This window comes from Dipodomys ordii, unplaced genomic scaffold (genome assembly GCF_000151885.1).
Source record: "Dipodomys ordii isolate 6190 unplaced genomic scaffold, Dord_2.0 Scaffold27, whole genome shotgun sequence".
NCBI lineage: Eukaryota > Metazoa > Chordata > Mammalia > Rodentia > Heteromyidae > Dipodomys > Dipodomys ordii.
In genome coordinates this window covers 4,861,774-4,879,808 of record NW_012267243.1, presented here as the reverse complement: position 1 = coordinate 4,879,808, position 18,035 = coordinate 4,861,774, and the positions used below count along the sequence as shown (strand labels likewise).

Below are 18,035 nucleotides of genomic sequence, written 5' to 3'. Positions count from 1 at the left end.
TAAGGCCTGCTGGACTTACCTTTATCCCACCTTTGCTCTAATTTCTTCAAGCAAATAGATTTGTTTGTTTCCTTTACAGAGGAAAGAGAGTTTACATGTAAATTTCCTACTTTTCCCTCCCAACCACGACTATGTTAGCCTTAGTTGTTATAATTATCATCCTTACCCTGGGTCTCAAATGATGTCGGGTCTCTCCTTCAAAGGATCAATCCCTCCCTGGAGTTATTCTGCCTTCCCTGGATCCTTAGTTGAGCTTCCAACCCTGGATGTTAGAGTTCTCATTAAAAGAAAAGATAAATTGTGGAGATGGGCTAAGTACTAGAGTTATCCATTGAACCTTGTTTTATCTTATGATCCATAGGCATCTCTTTGTTGAACAATGGCAAAATAACTGATTCAAAATCTTCTCTGTTCAGATTTTGCTCTTCTTTGCCAATGATACTCATTGAGGAGCAGAGGGGGAAAAGAGAACATCATGTCACTGTTCTACTGCCCTCTTCTCTATGGCTTGCAATATCAAATCTGCAGGAACATTTTCACAGACATTGCATATAATGGATTATAAGGCTATTAACATAGAACTTTTTTCTGGACTGGATAAATGAACTTTATAAAAATTAAAAGCAGCACACAAAAGCTCAAAGAATAAAACAATCATTTGAAATCTTGAATGAAAGGGAACCATTCCAAACATCCTTGATCTAGTCTCTCTCTTCAAATGCATCAGCATTTTATGCCTGGCATTATATAGAGAAAATTTATGTCACCTTTCTTTCCTGTATAATCATTTTCCTTCCCACACTGAATCATTCTCATCAGACTATATACATGCCATTATTCCTTCCAGCTTAAAAACATCCCTATTATTATATTCTAATGCAACTTTCACTTTATCACTTCACTCCCATTTATAGAAATGTTTCCTGAAGGAATGATAAATGCTCACTGTATTGACTCCCTAGCTCTTCCTCATCTAGTCTCCTTTATACATTACTCTTCATCTTTTCAACTGTTAAGCTCAAGAATGTTGCAGCAAGACTACAGGGAGATCTTCAGACTCCTCTCTTTTTTCTATTTGCACTTATTCCTAGGTGATGTCATGGAGATTCAAAGCTTTAAATATAATTTTTATTCTGTTGACTCATAAATGTCCTCTCCATCCAAAGATTCTCTGTTGCTCTTGACTCTGAGTTGCCTATTGGACATTTCAGCCTGGATGTCTGACTAGCATCAATACAGCACAGCTAAAGCTGAACTGTTAAATCCCACCCCATACTGCAAACTGACTCCTTCTGCAGTATTTTCCAGTCCTAACCTTTTATTTACCCAGAATTGTCCTTGATGCTTCTCTTTTACTCACACCCTATATCTAATCCACCTTAGCTCTACCTTCAAAATATATTTAATTTCTAAAATCACTTCACTGTTTACCTCCTGATTCAAATCACCATTATCTCTCCTTTGGATTCTTCCAATAGTATCTTTAGAGTTTTTCTCTGTGTGGGAGGGTATGTATCCCACTCAAAAGGATGTGCTGAAATCCTACCCTTAACACCTGGAAATATGACCTTATTTGGTAATAGTGTCTTTGTTAGTGTTATCAAGTTATAGTGCATCCAAATTGGGCTATAGAAAGTTTTAACGCAGTAAGTCTGGTATCCTTCGGAGAAGAGAAAACAGAGAAAGGTGAGAGGCTGTTATGTGAAGACATAGAGACATATCCAGGCAGGATACCATGTGCCAATGGAGACAGAGATGGAATTACACACGCAGGAAGCCAAGAAACACCAAGTACTTCCAGTGACAATAGAAACACAGAGAAAGATAGGGAACAGATTTTCACCAGAGCCTTTGAGAGAGGACAACCCTGATTGATTTTGCTTGATTTTGGACTTGTACCCTCTAAACTTGTGTGAGAGAAATTTCCATTGCATTGGGCACCCAGTTACTGCTATTTTGTTAAGGCAGCCTTAGGAAACCTAAACAACCTGCTTCTTCCATTCTTCCTTGAACACTATTTCCACAGAGCAGAAAAATATATGATTTACCTGAAGAATGATATAATTTTTTTAAAACCTCCATTTCTTAAAAAAAATCACAGAAACACTGTATGATTCAACAATCCCACTGCTAGATATATGCCCACAAGAATTTATAGCAGGGAATTAAGCAGATACTTGTATGTTTAAGCAGAACATAATTTTCACAGAAGCATTGTTCACCATAATCAAAAGGTAGAAACAACTCAAAAGTTTTTCAATAGATGGGTGGGTAACAGTTTATACACACATACAACAAAATACTATTCAGTTTTAAAAAGGAATACAATTTTAGCTAGGCATACTGGTGCATGCCTATAATCCTCATTAATTAGGAGGCTGGATCAGAAGGATCAGGTTTTTAGGCCTACTCAAGCAAAAATGTTTTAAGACCCCATTTGAACATCCCAACTAGGCAGAAAATGTGAATTGGAAGATCACATCCAGGCACAAAAAGAGAAACATTTTGAAACGTAAAGCAAAAAGGATTGGAATGTGGCTCAAGTGGTAGACTGCCTGCTTACCAAGCACATGGCCAGGAGTTCAAATTCCAATACTGTCAAAAATAAATGTATAAAAGCCAAGGAATGCTTGGATAATGTAGACTACAACACAGGCGAACCTTGAAAAGACTGTGCTAAGTGAAATCCACCAAATACAAAGGGACAGATATTATATGATGTCATACTTATGAAATACCCACAATGAGCAATTCATGGAGTTAGAAAGTGGAATGGGGATTAGCAGGTACTAGGGGAAGGAAGAGTGGAGATTTGTTTAGTTGACATAGAATTTCAGTTAGGGATGTTAAAAAACATTCTAAAAATGGACAGCAGTGTTGGCTGTACTACATTGTGAAGGTACCTACTGACATTGAACTGTACACTAAAAATGGTTGAAATAGAAGATTATGTATTATAGGTAATTACTCCAATTTTAAATGCCCAGAAGAAAAGTAATTATTATCACATCTATCCCAAACTCCAAAACACCAAAAGTGAAAAATAGAAACATTGTAAAGGCCCTAATTTACTCCTAGGCCAAGTTGTTACCCTGGCAAAAGCAATATGGCTCTCAATTAACTCTCTGTCTCTCTCTGTTTCTCTTTCTTTCTCTCAATCTCTCTCTCCCTTTCTCCCCCCTCCTCCTGTGTCTCTCTTTGTGGCTTTAGCTGCACTGGTATTCTTGCTGTTCCTCAACACTCAGCATATTCTAGTCTCAGGGCCTTAGCATTTGTTGATTATTCTATTTTGACTCCTACATCCACTTTCTACTCCCATCTCCACTTGGTATTTACATAGTTTTCTCCCTTCCTTCTTTCAGTCCTCTGATTAAAGCTCACCTTGTTGGTGAGGCCTTTCCTGACTATCCTATATAAAATCATAAGGCATTCTTTCTATCCACACCCTGTTTTATTTTTCTCCACTCATGTCTTACCATTTAACTTATTGCATATGGGATTCTTTATTGTCTGTATTCTCCTATTTGACAGTAAGCTCCATGAGGTCAAGGACTTTTAGTTAACTGCTCTATTCACAGTACCTGATTAGCAATAAGTGTTTAGTGAATATTTGTTGAACAAATGAATGAATATTATAAATGCTTGTTTTGTTTTCCTTTTTTTTTTTTAGTAATGGGGATTGAACCCACCAGCACTTGGTTTTGTGTATGCCAAACAGACACTGTACATCCACCACATCTCCAGCCCACTAATGCTCTTTCAATATCTTTATTCCTTAAAAATAGTCAAACATTGTCCAAAAAGAAATATGCTTTTAACTTGAGTTATGTAACTATACCGCCTGTATATCATCATTATAATAACAACAAAATAGTATACTTTTTATATAATAAAAATATACTTAATCTAAACGGTGTCAAAATGAAAGTATTTCTAGAATCATACAATTGAATAGTTTGAAACTTTATTATAAATTACTTTTTCTTTCCTTTTTTTTTTTTGGGCTTGAACTCTGGGCCTAGGCACTGTCCCTCAGCTCGTCAGCTCAAGGCTAGCACTCTACCACTTGAGCCACAGCACCACTTCAGGCTTTTTCTGTTTATTTTGGTGCTGAGGCATTGAACCCAGGGCCTCATGCATCCAAGGCAAGCACTATACCACTGAGCCACTTTCCCAACCCCTCCTTTTTTTTTTTTTTTTTTTAAGTGGAGAAAGTGTCCTGGTGCTTTTGTTCTCAAATAACATGAAAAGTTTTTCCCCCTCCCCTTCTCATTCCCCCTCCCCCTCCTCCTCCTCCTTCTCCTCCTTCACCTTCTCTTTATCCTCCTCTCCCTCCTTCTTCTTTTTGGTGGTTGTATGGGGTTTGAAGTCCGAGCCATGTACTTGCTAAGCTCTATCACTTGATCCATGCCCTCAAACATGCAAAGTTTTACATGTAATTTTAAGGGAGTCATGGACCATCTGAAGATGTATTGAATGCCTACTGGGCCCATAAGTCCATCATATTTTAAAGTTGGATTGGGTCCCACACAAGTGTGAGTCTTAGCTGAACTTTGAACATGATTTTTTTCCTCCTGTGCCACCCCCACCATTGCTTATTCAGCTTCAACAGGGTTACCTTAATACTTGATTTCTCTGAAGGTCAGTTTTTCACCTTTCTACATGATCATTAGTTATGTTTTTTTAAGCAACAGTTGGACTTTATATTTATCACACATAATTCTAAGCTTTAAAACAGTACTTTGTGGTAAGTATAACTGTTTTAAAACTTAGAATTATGTGTGATAAATATAAAGCTTTTAGAGACAGCACTTATGAATTTCTAGATAGATTGCTGAGTATAATATTAAACTCTCACTCCTGGTCATTGTACAACATGTAGCCAGAAAAAATACAATTTAGGATCTACAAAAACAAAATGTTGATCACTGCTCAGACTTGTACAATCCATCATGCTCTGGAAGTCATTCTTCCTGAGATTATAAATGAATCCCTACTCACTAAACCCAGTGGTTTTTAAGTAACTCTGCTTAACTTCCCTATGACATTTGACTTATTGACTGCTGCCTCCTTTATAAAATGTACATCTTTTTTGGGGGGGGGAGGAGCTGGGAAGATGGCTCAGTGGTAGAGCGCTTACCTTGCATGCATGAGGCCCTGGGTTTGAATCTCCAGCACCACATAAGCAAAAAGAAAAAAAGCCGGAAGTGGTGCTGTGGCTCAAGGTGGTAGAGCGCTAGTCTTGAGCTGAAGAGGTGAGGGACAGCGCCCAGGCCCAGAGTTCAGGCCCCACGACTGGACCCCCCAAAAATGTACATCTTTTTTATTAATAAGACTTTTTTATTGTGACAATACTGTACTTGAACAAAGTAATGAGTACATTTCTTATCAAGCATTGTTCCCTTCTCTTTTGTTTCCCCTCACCATATCCCCCCACGCCAGAAAATGTACATCTTTTTATGGTTTCCTTGACATTACTCCTCTGACCACATCTCAGCCTTCCTTGACCCATCCTCTTCATTAGGCTCACACCTGCATGTTTCCTTGGCCTCCTTTCTGTTTGACAATATGTTCTCTCCCTCAGCACATTTACCAGACTTAATTACCACTTCAGCGTGAGTAGATCTCTAGTCTTTAGTTTTAATCTCTCTGTCTAGAACTCTGGATTTGTATATTTTACTTGATACTGCATGTCCCCAAAAATCCCCAAATATCCAACAATGCCCAAATCTGCTCTCTACTTGGATTCCTTATTTCATTTTTACCCCCTTATTTTATGGTGGTGCCATTACTCAGTCATCAGTCATGTCTCCTCTTCTTCTGTTGTTCCCATGACTGGCTTGAGTTGTTGTATCAACTGTCACATAATGTAGTGCTCAGAGCAAGGACTCAGGTAGATTGCTGAATTCAAATCTAGGTCCGCCACTTATTAGGTGGGTGTTCTTGTGCAAGATGCTTACCCTCTGTTTCTGAGTTTACTCAGCTCTAAATGAAGATATCACCTGGTCTTGTGAGGATTAAATAAATTCACATTTGCAAAACTCTTAAACTACTACAAGCACATAGTAATTGTTTGTTGATAAATTACTCTTGGGTTTGTTTCTGCTCCAGCCCATTCTTCACACTTTGACAGAGGATTCTGAGGGGCTGTCAGTTATTGAGTGATAAACCAGGGACCAGATATCATGCTAAATAATTTATAAGTAGAGTCTTCTTCACTCTTAAAATAATCTGTGAGGGAGGGAGATGTTTTATTTCCTATTTGAGAGTTAAAGAAATGAGCCCTTAAGAGCTAATGTACTTTGACCAAGGTCACACAGCTTGTAAATGCCAGAGTTGATGTTTAATTCAGGTCTGTCTATTTCTGGAATGTTCAAAAGTTGAAAGCTACACTATATGTACTGTTTTCTCACCCGAGTTAGTCACTTATCACTTACACTTCTTCAAAGACTCTATGTTGTTATGATCAAGACTTTCCATCTTAGTTTCATTTTCTGACATCTCTTCTTGTGGCCTGCCCTTTCCTCCTGTCTTTCCCTCTTTTCTTTCCTTTGTTCAACACATAATGAATGTGTGAATTCCAGGTTCTGTGCTAAGGTTAGAACATTAGAGAATGAGCAAGTTGTTTTCTAGAAACTGATAGTCTAATACAAATGATTAATATCTACATTGAGGTGAGTAAGGTGATTAAGAGAGAGTTTTACTGAGCAGTAGACATGTTGCTGTGTAGAAAGAATATTCTCTTCAGATAATGTCTTTCTATAACAATCCTGACATCTTTCTTTTTTTGCTAAGACTAGATTTCAAAGTCACCTTCTCTGTGACAACATCCTTTACTTTCTGGTCAGCTGGGTGATTGTTTTCTTATACAAACCTTAATTACAATATGTACCACACTGTAGTCTAGCTATTGGCCTATCTGTTCATCATTTTGACTAAACTGTGATTTCCTCCAAGAAAAAGCAATTTTGTATATTTTTGCACTATCCTTCATTTCCAAGTGGCATGACTGGAATATTATAGAGCTCAATAGTGTTTTGTTAAATGAAGATTTATTTGCCTATTCACAAAAGGAAGTCTGAGCAGGAGTCCCCTCTGGTTCAGAGCAAAAATATTCAGATAATCCTTTATAGTAACTGTCATGATGTTCTTCAGAGAGAAGGTGTTCAATAAATACCATGATGTCAGTGAAATACCTGAAAGATTGCTGGGAATAAGGAAATTTTTTATTAAATCAATGTATGTGGATCTGGCAAGAAAAACACTAAGAATTATTGGTCTGAGGGCTAATATTGAGGATTTCCTTTTTCTCTGGTCTGGGCCATAATTCCAGAATCTTGTACACAATTAAAGCATGGAGGATTGTGCTGTGAGAGCACTGTACCATTGGTCTACTAGGGTTGCTACCAAGTGTAGCCCCTCTGTTTTGCTGTGTCTTTCTCCTGGCAATTATATACCTCCAGAAGAAGGGAAATTTTATGGTAAGCAGAGAGGTACAAGTCCTGTCTTCCTCCTCCTTTTTTCTTTTCTTTGATTATGATTACCCTTCCAGAAGAGCTCGAGGCTTTGAACAACAAAAACAGAAAGACTTAGACCTATTTTCTATCCTGCCTCATCTCTCTTCTGAGAAAACAAATGCAGAATCCCTACTGGAATGAGTTTAAGGTAGAAGGATGAGGGTGTGTGTGTGGGGGGGCAAATACATGGAAGGGTGGGGGAGGAAGAGGAGACAACAGCAAAGATTGATACTGTCCCAAGCACCATACTTGCTTAGTGAATAAAGGAGTCTAGAACACTGCGTGGTACAGGGACAGCAAGTGCTCAATAAATGTCAGCTATTATATTATCCAGGGCTCCTCCACCCAGGGCGGTACCTGGGATTCTGTCTCAAATAATGTTCTCTAGGTCAGTCCCCAACGCCCACACGGTATAGTGTGAGTGATCTCTTCATGTTCTCCAGGAATAGTTCAGCCTGGGTGGATGCTGGGACCATTTCTGGTTTCACTGGGAGTCAAGGCATTACTACATTACTTTTTCCTCTCAGCGTGGTCCCCCGTCCTCTCACAGAGCTCAGTTGGTATTGTCAGTCTTGGTTTTGATTGAAGTTACTGGCCTTTCCGGTAGTCCTAAGAGCCGATTATTACCTTGAAATTCAGAAACAGCATGCACCTTTTGGCACTGACTTTTTAAATTAAGTTTAACAAGCATTTATCGAGAAACTAGAGCGTGTGAAATACAGTTCCTTTAAATATATGTGGCTCTCAACGATCTTAACTACTCAAGTCGGATGAACGCGGATCCATTCTCACAGATTTTACGAAGACTACGTATTAACGGGAAACACTTTTTGCACAGTTCTCTGCAAAATAGAAGCGTCTTGTGTGGACTACTACTGCTACAGTATTAATTACAATAACAACTCCGCAGCTTCCCCAGGCCGGCGGTGGAGAGCAGCTGGAGGCCGACCAGGAGTCAGACGCAAGAGGTCAGGGGAGGCGCTTCCAGCACGTCCGGCCCCGAGGGGGGCGGAGAATCAAGACCTGCACCCAAGCCCCGCCCTCCACCCTGCCCCCTCGCCGGTGCGGCGTAGGCGGTTACCATGGTGATGACGTCTAGGGGCGGGCGCGGGGCGGAGCTGTGGAGAGGAGGAGGAAGATGGCGGGAGGGCGACTCTGAGGAGACCTCGGCGGCGGCGGAGGAGGAGAGAAGCGCAGCGCCGCGCCGCGCCGGGGCCCATGTGGGGAGGAGTCGGAGTCGCTGTTGCCGCCGCCGCCGCCGCCTGTAGCTGCTGGACTCGGGTGGGAGTGAGGGGGACCCGGCAGGATGAAGTTCGCCGAGCACCTCTCCGCGCACATCACTCCCGAGTGGAGGAAGCAATACATCCAGTATGAGGTACCGGCGGCGGCCGGGGCGCGGGGCGACTCGCTCGCCGGGGCTCTACCCTCCCACCGGTCCCGACCTCCGCCGCCTTCCCTTCCCGCTGCCTTCGGCGGCCGGGCGGACTTTGTCCCCCCCGTCCCCGGGGAGCCGCTGCGGCATCCCCGCGGCCGCGGCCGGCCCCCACCGGCCGGGCCGTCCTTCCCCTCCCCCGCAGCCCGCTGCCGCCGGGGTAACGGATATGCGGGCGGCGGCGGAGGAAGGGCACCGCCGGGGCCGGGGCCGGGGCCCGGACCGGCCCGGCCCGGACCGGACCGGGGTTCTGGCGTGGAGGTCGGGGCCGCAGGCTTGGGAGTCGGGTGCAGCCTAGGGTCGCGGCAGCTCCCGGTTAATCCTCGCAGCTCACCCTAACCTCTTCCCCACCCCGGGCGAGCGCCCCCTCGCCAAGGTTAGGTCTTGTTTCTCTCTGCTCACCTCTCGTCTGGGGTGCCTGCTCTTCTGAGCTAAGTCTCCCCGGTGATTTTTTTTTTTTTTTCTCTTTCCATCCAACCCTTCGGCTTTGCCTCACTTGTCCACTGTTGACAAAGACTGTAACAGAATTTGAAACTTGACTTAAATGTCTTATCACTGATGCCCAGGTTCTAGTTTGCAAATGTCTTGTAATCAACGATTCTGGTTAGATTAGACGGTGACTTTTTTTTTTTTAAACTGATTACATGAGGTATACAGAGTAAACAAATCTTTGGGTTAGGCTCTCCAGTTTTTTGAATCAAAGAAGAGGAAGAAGACAAGAGAATTACTTGAAATTTCAGGGTTTTTTTTCTCCTAAGTTTTTGTTAGCGAGGGAGAGAAATCACTACATTGTAAACACGGTACTACCTTACCTGTGTATTACAGAAATCATGCTCTCTCTTCCATTCCAGTTTCTGTAGCAACAGCTCCTGGAGGATATTTTCTAGTGATAAGGATCCTTACATCAATTCAGGGTAAAGATAATGCACCATTTATGTATTTGGAAAGTAAGATACTTGAAGGTCTTTAAGCATTGCAATAGGCTCTTCTCAATAGCTAGCAGCAATTCAGCTTCTGGATAGAGAAAGACTGTAACCTCCAGGAATTCATGTCTACCTTCTGTGCAGTAACAAAGAGTATACAATCAATATGAGTGCACACACACACTAGTTAGATTTTTAGGAATTAAACTATATTAATTCTCTTATTTCTAAGTTTAGTGATAGGATGTTTAGGAAAAAACAGTGAGTTCATTTATACATGTAGTTGATTTAATAATTGAGGGATAAAGATGTGAGTAGGGAAAACAATCTTGAGATTGTCAGACAAATATACTTAATAAGATACAGTATTTAATCATTAGCAGAAATGAATGGCCTAGATTTAATTGTTGTCACTTAATTTTCTTCTAGTGTTTTGTGGCCCCATTTTGTAAGAAAAGGTTCTAACATTCTAGCTTGTAGAGTCATTGATTTATTGCTTCTAATAACATTTGGTCAATTTTAAAACCTTGGCTCGGGTCCAGATGATGTGTTTTATTGAAAGAAGGGTATTTAAAAAATTTTTTTTCTAGTAGCAGTTTTCAGCACCACTGCCAGTTCTTAATGGAGGAATAGAAGGACAGCATGCTGAAGCACATCTTATTCTTGTTATATAGCATGAGATTCTTGATTTGGGCAGAAGTAATAGTGGCTGGTTACATGCTATGATTCATTTTAAGTATTTCAACACTTGACGATTTCATAGAATTAATTTGAAATATCTAGGGCTGAAAGGAAAGCATAAGATTTAGTTTGAAAATGCAATTAACTCTTGATTTGTAATGTCAGTTTTGTGGCCAGAGTAACCACTGGGACTCCTCAATCACATAGTCCATTTAGATTCTATTCCTAAATGATTACTGTAGGTTGTTCACAGAGGGACAGAATTCCTGAGCTTATGTGTAACTGCATTGTCTTTCTCGGGCCAATTATAAATTACTTTTAAAAATTCATATTGTAGATAATTGAAATTTGATTCTGCAGAGAGTCTCTATTTTGTGTCTTCTGCTCTGGACAAACTTATTTATAGGCAAAATTAAAAACAAGGAGTATTTCTTTTTGTAAGATGGAGCCATTAAAGATGTTTGTTAAGGGTTGAAGTCTTTGTTCTGTGTATTATTTCTAAAGAGTTGGTTACTCCTTTAAAAATAATTAAGAGGTTTGAGTAAAAGCATTTGGGGTCCTGGGAAGTTAGCTGCTTAAAAACTTCAGGGAAAAAGGACATTTGTAGAAATGTTAGCCTTGGCTAGGGAAAAGAATCTTCTGACAATGCATTGATATTTACTTTCACATATATGAAGATGATGCTCCTAAAACAGTTTAGTAGACACTTGGATTTGTTTTTCAAGCATTAGTAATGGAATTTTGGTATATTACTCTTGGTTTGTAGCCTCGGCTATTTTCTAATATTGTGCAGAATGAACTGTTCAGCTTCTTTTTTTTTTTGTCATTTTACTGTATGCACTATTACTTGCATTACACAGAGCTTTAGGTTGAAGCTGAAACTTTTGTTTACACTATATAATTTTATCTGATTTAACTATATATTATTATTTATACATGGTAACATGATAAGTGTTCTTGTTTATGTTAGCCATGATACCTTGGAGACAATATTTTTGTCTTCCAGAGCTCTTTCTCCATAAAAAATGAATATAGGGCCAAAGCTTTTCAGTGGTCATTCTGGCTTATAAGTTTTTGGTTTAACTTTTAATGATTTTTATCCCTTGGATTGTTAAAATTTGTAAATAATAGTATCCCAATATCCTGAATATTATTAGTTTTAACTTAATAATAAATTGTAGAGTTCATGGATTTACTCTTCATAAAGCATAAATGCAGCAAAGAATAGGTCAGCCTTAAGAGACCATATAAAGATGGTTTTGTGAATAGGCTTTACAAAGAATTAACACAAGTGAGTAGACTATCCCTGTTTCCAATAATCTATTTGAGAGTAAATCTCAGCATAGAAAATAGGACATCAATAATTTGGAATCAGTTACTGTGTATTTTAGAGCTCTATAATAGATCAATCAAAATTGACTTAGACAAGTTTCATCCAAATATTCAGGTACAGTCATGTTAATATTTCACAGAAAACTAGCCAAAGAAAGCAAATATATTCGGTGCCTTAGGCTGCTGATTTTTGTGTGTGTGTGTGTGTGTGTGTGTGTGTGTGTGTGTGTGCGCGCGCGCGCGCGCGCACACGCGTGCATACATACATGCACATGCACACGTGGTGTGTGTATATGTGTGCTGCTTCTTTTATCAGAGCCCTTTGTTTCTCTGATTTCTCAGAAACCAGGAATTTTTAAAAATGTATATTGCAGTTTTGTATGATACTAACATGAGATTTTTGGGTTATAGAATTTTAGAGTGGAAAGAGAATTAAAAGATTATCTCCTTAGTTTTCTAGGCAAGGAAACTAAGGTACAAGAAGCTAAGCCACTTGTTTGGTATCTATTCTCCTGGCTATAAAACGTCTTTATTTAACCTGAATAGATAAAAAGTGATGGTCATAGATTAATTTTTTGTTGTTGTTGCAAGTATTGGGAAAGGAGAAATGCTGTATAAACCCTTATTTTTACGGAAACATTGCCACAACATTATTATGATTTTCATTTATAGGACTCTCCCATGAGAACACTATGTTTCAGGCTTCAATTTCTCAGAGGTATTATGTTGATTAGCTAGGGTTAACTTGCCTTGCTGAAACTTGTTTGAAATTTCCAGTTTGGCCACCCGATGGGGCACAAACCACACTTTTTTTTTTAAAGGCACTTCTGCAAATGCAAGTACAGTGTATTATATTTAATATAACACTTTAAGTGATTATGTCAGTGAAATACCTGGTATTTACAGATATTTTTAAATGGGAAATTTTGCAGAGATAGGAAACTATAACTGTTCTTCATTATCTTTGTAAAAAGTACATTAGTGAGTACGGTGGTAAAATTATAATTGTCCACCCATCCATCCCTTCAGGTCTGCTTTTGGGCCCAGATATTAAGAACCTAAGAATCTTATGTAACCTAGAGTGACCATGGAAAATTAGTCCTACTCTGGAAAGTACTTGAAAGTGGTTGAGTTGCCCTAAGTAGGAGTTTTAGGTAGATTTGAATCATAAGCCCCTAAACACTATACCCTAAGTCCCCCTGGAGCAAGAAAAGATCATATGAAAACCACTAATTTCATTTATGCATATGAAAAGCAAGAAATACAATTTTACTAATATTTAATAATTGGATTAATGTAGTATGTTTGCTAAAGAGAACACCTACAATATGCTGAGGGAAACCGGACTGCCAGTGATTTTCTTGTTTGTTTTTAGCAGTTGAGTGCCTAGTTAAATTAATGTACAAATACTATTTATTAAAAAAAATTAACCCTTACAACATGGATGTGATTTAGGCTTCTCTAAGATGCTGTAACAATAATATCAGTAATATAAGCATAAGTGAACAATAAGAAAATGACAGAGCTGACATCTACCTCTAGCACTAGCTTTTGATCAGCCAATTAGATAAACCAACACTTACTAGACTTGATAAATTTTCCATAATTTTCAAAATTATTAAAATAACTTTGAAATAAGATTTTACCTCTACTGTCATCCACAGTTAAATTCATCCAAAATACACTTTTTTTGTGTGTTTTTTGGAATATATCCATTATTAAGTTGCAAATTAACTGAATCCTGAACATTGAGCTAGACTTTGAAATATTGTGATAATTTCTTATATCAAAGTCATTCCTAAGTGAAAGGTAAAAAAATGTCATCCATTTTGCTTGCTTTAAGGCTTTTTTTTTTCTCCCTTAATACTGGTATTTGAATCAAGGCCTTAGGTTTGCTCAGCTTGCTTGCTCTGGAGCTTTACTACCTGAGCCATGCTTGTAGCCTGGCTTTTTGCTTGTTATTTTGGAAATAATCTTGAGGACCTTTTGGCTTTGGACTTTGATCTTCCAGATTTCATCCTCCTGAATAGTTAGAATTACAGGTGTTAGCTGTAGGCCTTTGGCTTAAAAAAAAAAACTTACTTTAAAAATTTGGTTTTATAGTGTACCCAATTGTAGATTGATATAACTTTTAAATATAAATATCTATATAGTATATATATATATATATATATATATATATACACACACACACACACTAGAGTTGTATAGTAATTTTGGGGGTTAGGTGTATCATACTAAAAAATTGGAGCCCAAATTATACAGATTAATCAAAGCTGGCGTATGGTTGCCTTATTGCAATGGCTTTTGGAATTGAGAGTATATCAGAAGTCTCCAGGAAAAAAAAAAATCACCAGGATTCTTACCCAGTATATTTGCTTTTTCAGGTCTTGTCTTAGCTAGAAAATGCTAAAAGAAGCTAAGAAGACCTAGCTCATAAATAAAGACCTTAAACAAATTTCATTCAATATTTGTAGGGTTCTTATTTGCTACAGGCAGAAAGGTTCGAATTGTAGCTCTTACCTTTAAAATAGAGGGGGAAAATGTATGTGCGTGCATACTTTTTTTTTTTTTCTGTCAACATTAGTGTTTGTAGAAGTTGAATGTGGTAGAGAAAGGAAAGATTGCTGAATAGGAAACTTGGAAACTAGTTCTAAATTTGCATCACTTCTGTAAATGATACTTAGATATCTAAGTCTGATTTGTTTAGTCAGATTGAAATTCAGCCTTCTATTTTTTCGTATTACTAACCAAATGTGGTATCCATAGGGACTGATCAGTTTAAAATTATAGAAATTATAATTAATCTTCTGTGAGCATAACTATTTTTATATTCTCTGTAATGAGGTTAGTATGTTGATTCTTAATCTACAGTATTATAAAGACCTTAGGTTAGAAATAAGGAGCTATGCCAGATACCAGTGTCTCACATTTACAATCCTAGCTATTCCTAAGGTTGAGATCTGAGGCTTGAAGTTCAAAGCCAGCCCAGGCAGATAATTCCTTGATAATTCTTCTCTCCAATAAATCAGTAAAAAGCCAGAACTGGAAACATGGCTTCAAGTGGTAGAGTACCAGCTGTGAGCAAAAAAGCAGAACAAGAAGGCAAGGTCTAGAGTTCAAGACTCAGTACCAGCACAAATAATGATGATGATGACTATGAATAGTGACTAAGTTTTTTTTTTTTTTTTGAAAATTGAAGGATTGGAGTATAGTCACAGAGGAAAATGGAAAGTTGTTTGGTTATTGTGTAAATTGCTTAACCTAGACTAAATGTGTGAAATTGTGATAACTCATGTGCTTTGTGGTTTTTTTTTTAATATTTATTTTTAGAGCAGTAGTCCTCAAACTTCTTCAGTTAGGGCCATTTGAAATTTTAAAAATATTAGGATTTCAATATCTATTGACATTAAAACTGAGAAATGTTTAAAATACAAGTACATCATGTACTAGCTATTAGAGACATGACATTTCATTTATTTATTTATGTTCTTTGTCAGTCATGGAGTTTGAATTGGGGCCTTATAGCTGTCCCTGAGCTCTTTTGCTCAAGGCTAGCATAGCACTTTGCCATTTTGAGCCATAGCACCACTTCCAGTTTTCTGGTGGTTGATTGGATAAGAATCTCATGGACTTTCCTGCCCAGGCTGGCTTTGAACCAGGATTCTCAGATCTTAGCCTCCTGAGTAGCTAGGATTACAGGTGTGAGCCACCAGAGCTTGCTTGGCTTTGCATTTCATTATTTGTAGCATCAAGAAAACTGCCTTCTGTACTCCAGAAAAAAGCAAACTTGTGATAAGAAAAATAATTTTGACCTCTTGGGTTTGTCAAAAGGGTTTTGAGGATCCCTAAGGTTCCTGGAACACTCTGTACAGTTTCTGCCTTAGAGCACAGTACTTCTTTCAGAAAGTTTGGAAATGTCCTGGGGGGAAAAAAGCTCTTTAGTCTTAGGCATCAGCTAAGAGGATAAGGAATCTATAGGATGAGGATTTCTGGTGTTTGCCCCACAATAAAAGGTAATAAAGAAAAGAAAGTTGTCTTCTTGGGATCTTATCTGATTCCTAGTTCTACTCTCTTCTTTTAGCTTAATTAGTAGGAATGTGGTTAGTTTGTTTTGAGAAAAGAATTAACATTCATTGAGCAGGTACCTGATGTTGGCTGCTATACATTGCTATGTCATTTAGTCTTCACAAGATAGATACTGTCTCCATGTTTGCAAGATAGATACTGTCTCCTTGTTACTTGAGGCAACCCAAACTTAGAGGAATTAGCAGTTTGCACAAGATTGTACACTTAGAAAATAGGGCTAAAATTTGAAATCAGCTGTCAGACTTTAGAACTCTTACTCTCGTCTGGTAAATAACAACAGTGGTATGGTAGTGGCAATAGCAGTAGCTGTTATTTTTTTTTGAAGGCTTACTGTGTCAGGTACTGTGTTAAACACTTCAAAACCAGTTCTCCTTATAACACTGCTTATAGATGAGGATATTGAAATAACTGATACATTGCTAATTTTGGATAGCGGCGATGAGATGGTAAGAGCCTGTGCTCTCAATTCCTGCAGATGCTGCTTTATGAAGAATAAACTCATCTATTTATACTTATATGTATTTAGGCCTGTTTTGACCTATTCTTGAGCACTACTGATTTGTTCTATAGCACCTGTTAGGTAGCATGATGAAGTAATGGCTGGTGTATTTTTAGCCTCAGGTCTCAGTCTGCAAAGTTTGGAAGGTCATAGTGTGTAGTCGGTAAGATAGAATTTACCTCTGTTAATTTATATTTCCCTCAAGATTATCATAACTATTACTGAACAAGTAGCTAATAGAGAATCTTAGGAAGATGATCATAAGAAAAAAAATTAGTTAACAGTGAAAGGGTGAAAAGAGGTAAAAAATAGATGTAGTTTTTGTTCTGCTACAGTTGTGGCATTTGGTTCCTAGATTGTTTATTTATTTATTTATTTTTGGGTCCAGTCATGGGGCCTGAACTCTGGGCCTGGTTGCTGTCCTTCAGCTCTTCAGCTCAAGGCTAGCGCTCTACCACTTGAGCCACAGCGCCACTTCCAGCTTTTTTCTTTTTGCTTATGTGGTGCTGAGGAATCGAACCCAGGGCCTCATGCATGCAAGGCAAGCACTCTACCACTGAGCCACCTTCCCAGCCCTGGTTCCTAGATTGTATGTCATAGAATTTTGGTATTAGATCTTTAAGGAACTTTACAAATTATTTAGCCCAATTTCCTGTTTTATTTAAGTAGGAAATAAAATCAGAGAGGATAAGTGACTTGACTTGGTTAAGAGCTGAATTAACACAATCATCCTCATTTATTTTGTTGCCCATTAATTTGTATCAGATACTAGTATGTTAGTAATGCATACAGACTTCAAGCACCTGTAAAAAGCCAGATTGCTTAGATTCATATTCCAGGTCCACCAACTTAGACTAGCTGAGTAGTTTTAGGCAAGACTCTCTTAACTTTTCTGTGCTTCAGTTTTCTAATTTGTTAGAGGAGAATAGAAATAGTACAACATTTATAGAATTTATGAAGATTCATGAGTGAACATATGAAAATCTTTAGGTTGTTGCTTGGCATATAGTAAAAACTACATTTGTTAATAAGGTTTCTTCCACAGAACTTAAAAGCTTTAGATAATGTTAGAAAAACAGAACCTCAAAGTTTATCTCTTCATCTTTTTAGGGCATCCAGTGTAGGTTTTCTTAGAAAGTAATCTTACTGTTTTTTGCCAATCTCTTTATCTGTGGGTTTTTCTTTTAATTTTGCTTTAATAATAAGTAGTAAGAAAACCAAGTGACAACAATTATGTAGCTGTGAAGTAAATTAGTTATCCTTGTCATTTGTAACACTCATTTCAGTTATAGAGTCAGTGTCTTCTATTTAATTCAATTTAATTTTTTTTTCTTATAGTATTGGAGATTGAACTCAGGGCCTTGTGCTTCTATTATTTGAGCCACACTCACAGTCCTTTTTTGTTTTTTAATTGTGGTGAAATTCACCTGTGCATTCTTAAGTGTGTCCAGGTGGTTTAGTTTTTAGTAGGTATCTACTTTTAATTCTTTAAATTTTTTGTTGAAATTTTAATATTTAATCCTAGGATTTGTTTTAGAACTTAGACGTTCTTAGTTGGGTGC

General features: G+C 38.2%; 1 protein-coding gene across 1 annotated transcript in view; it reads left to right on the top strand.

The window, feature by feature from the left end:
• Positions 1-8,650: 8,650 nt before the first annotated feature.
• The window catches only part of Xpr1 (xenotropic and polytropic retrovirus receptor 1), a 124,878-nt gene continuing 115,493 nt past the window's right edge, over positions 8,651-18,035 (top strand). Inside the window, exon 1 of the mRNA XM_013015710.1 lies at positions 8,651-8,892. Within this exon, the coding sequence (XP_012871164.1) occupies positions 8,824-8,892 (69 nt within the window). The 5' untranslated portion in view covers positions 8,651-8,823. The remainder of the gene's footprint in view (positions 8,893-18,035) is intronic.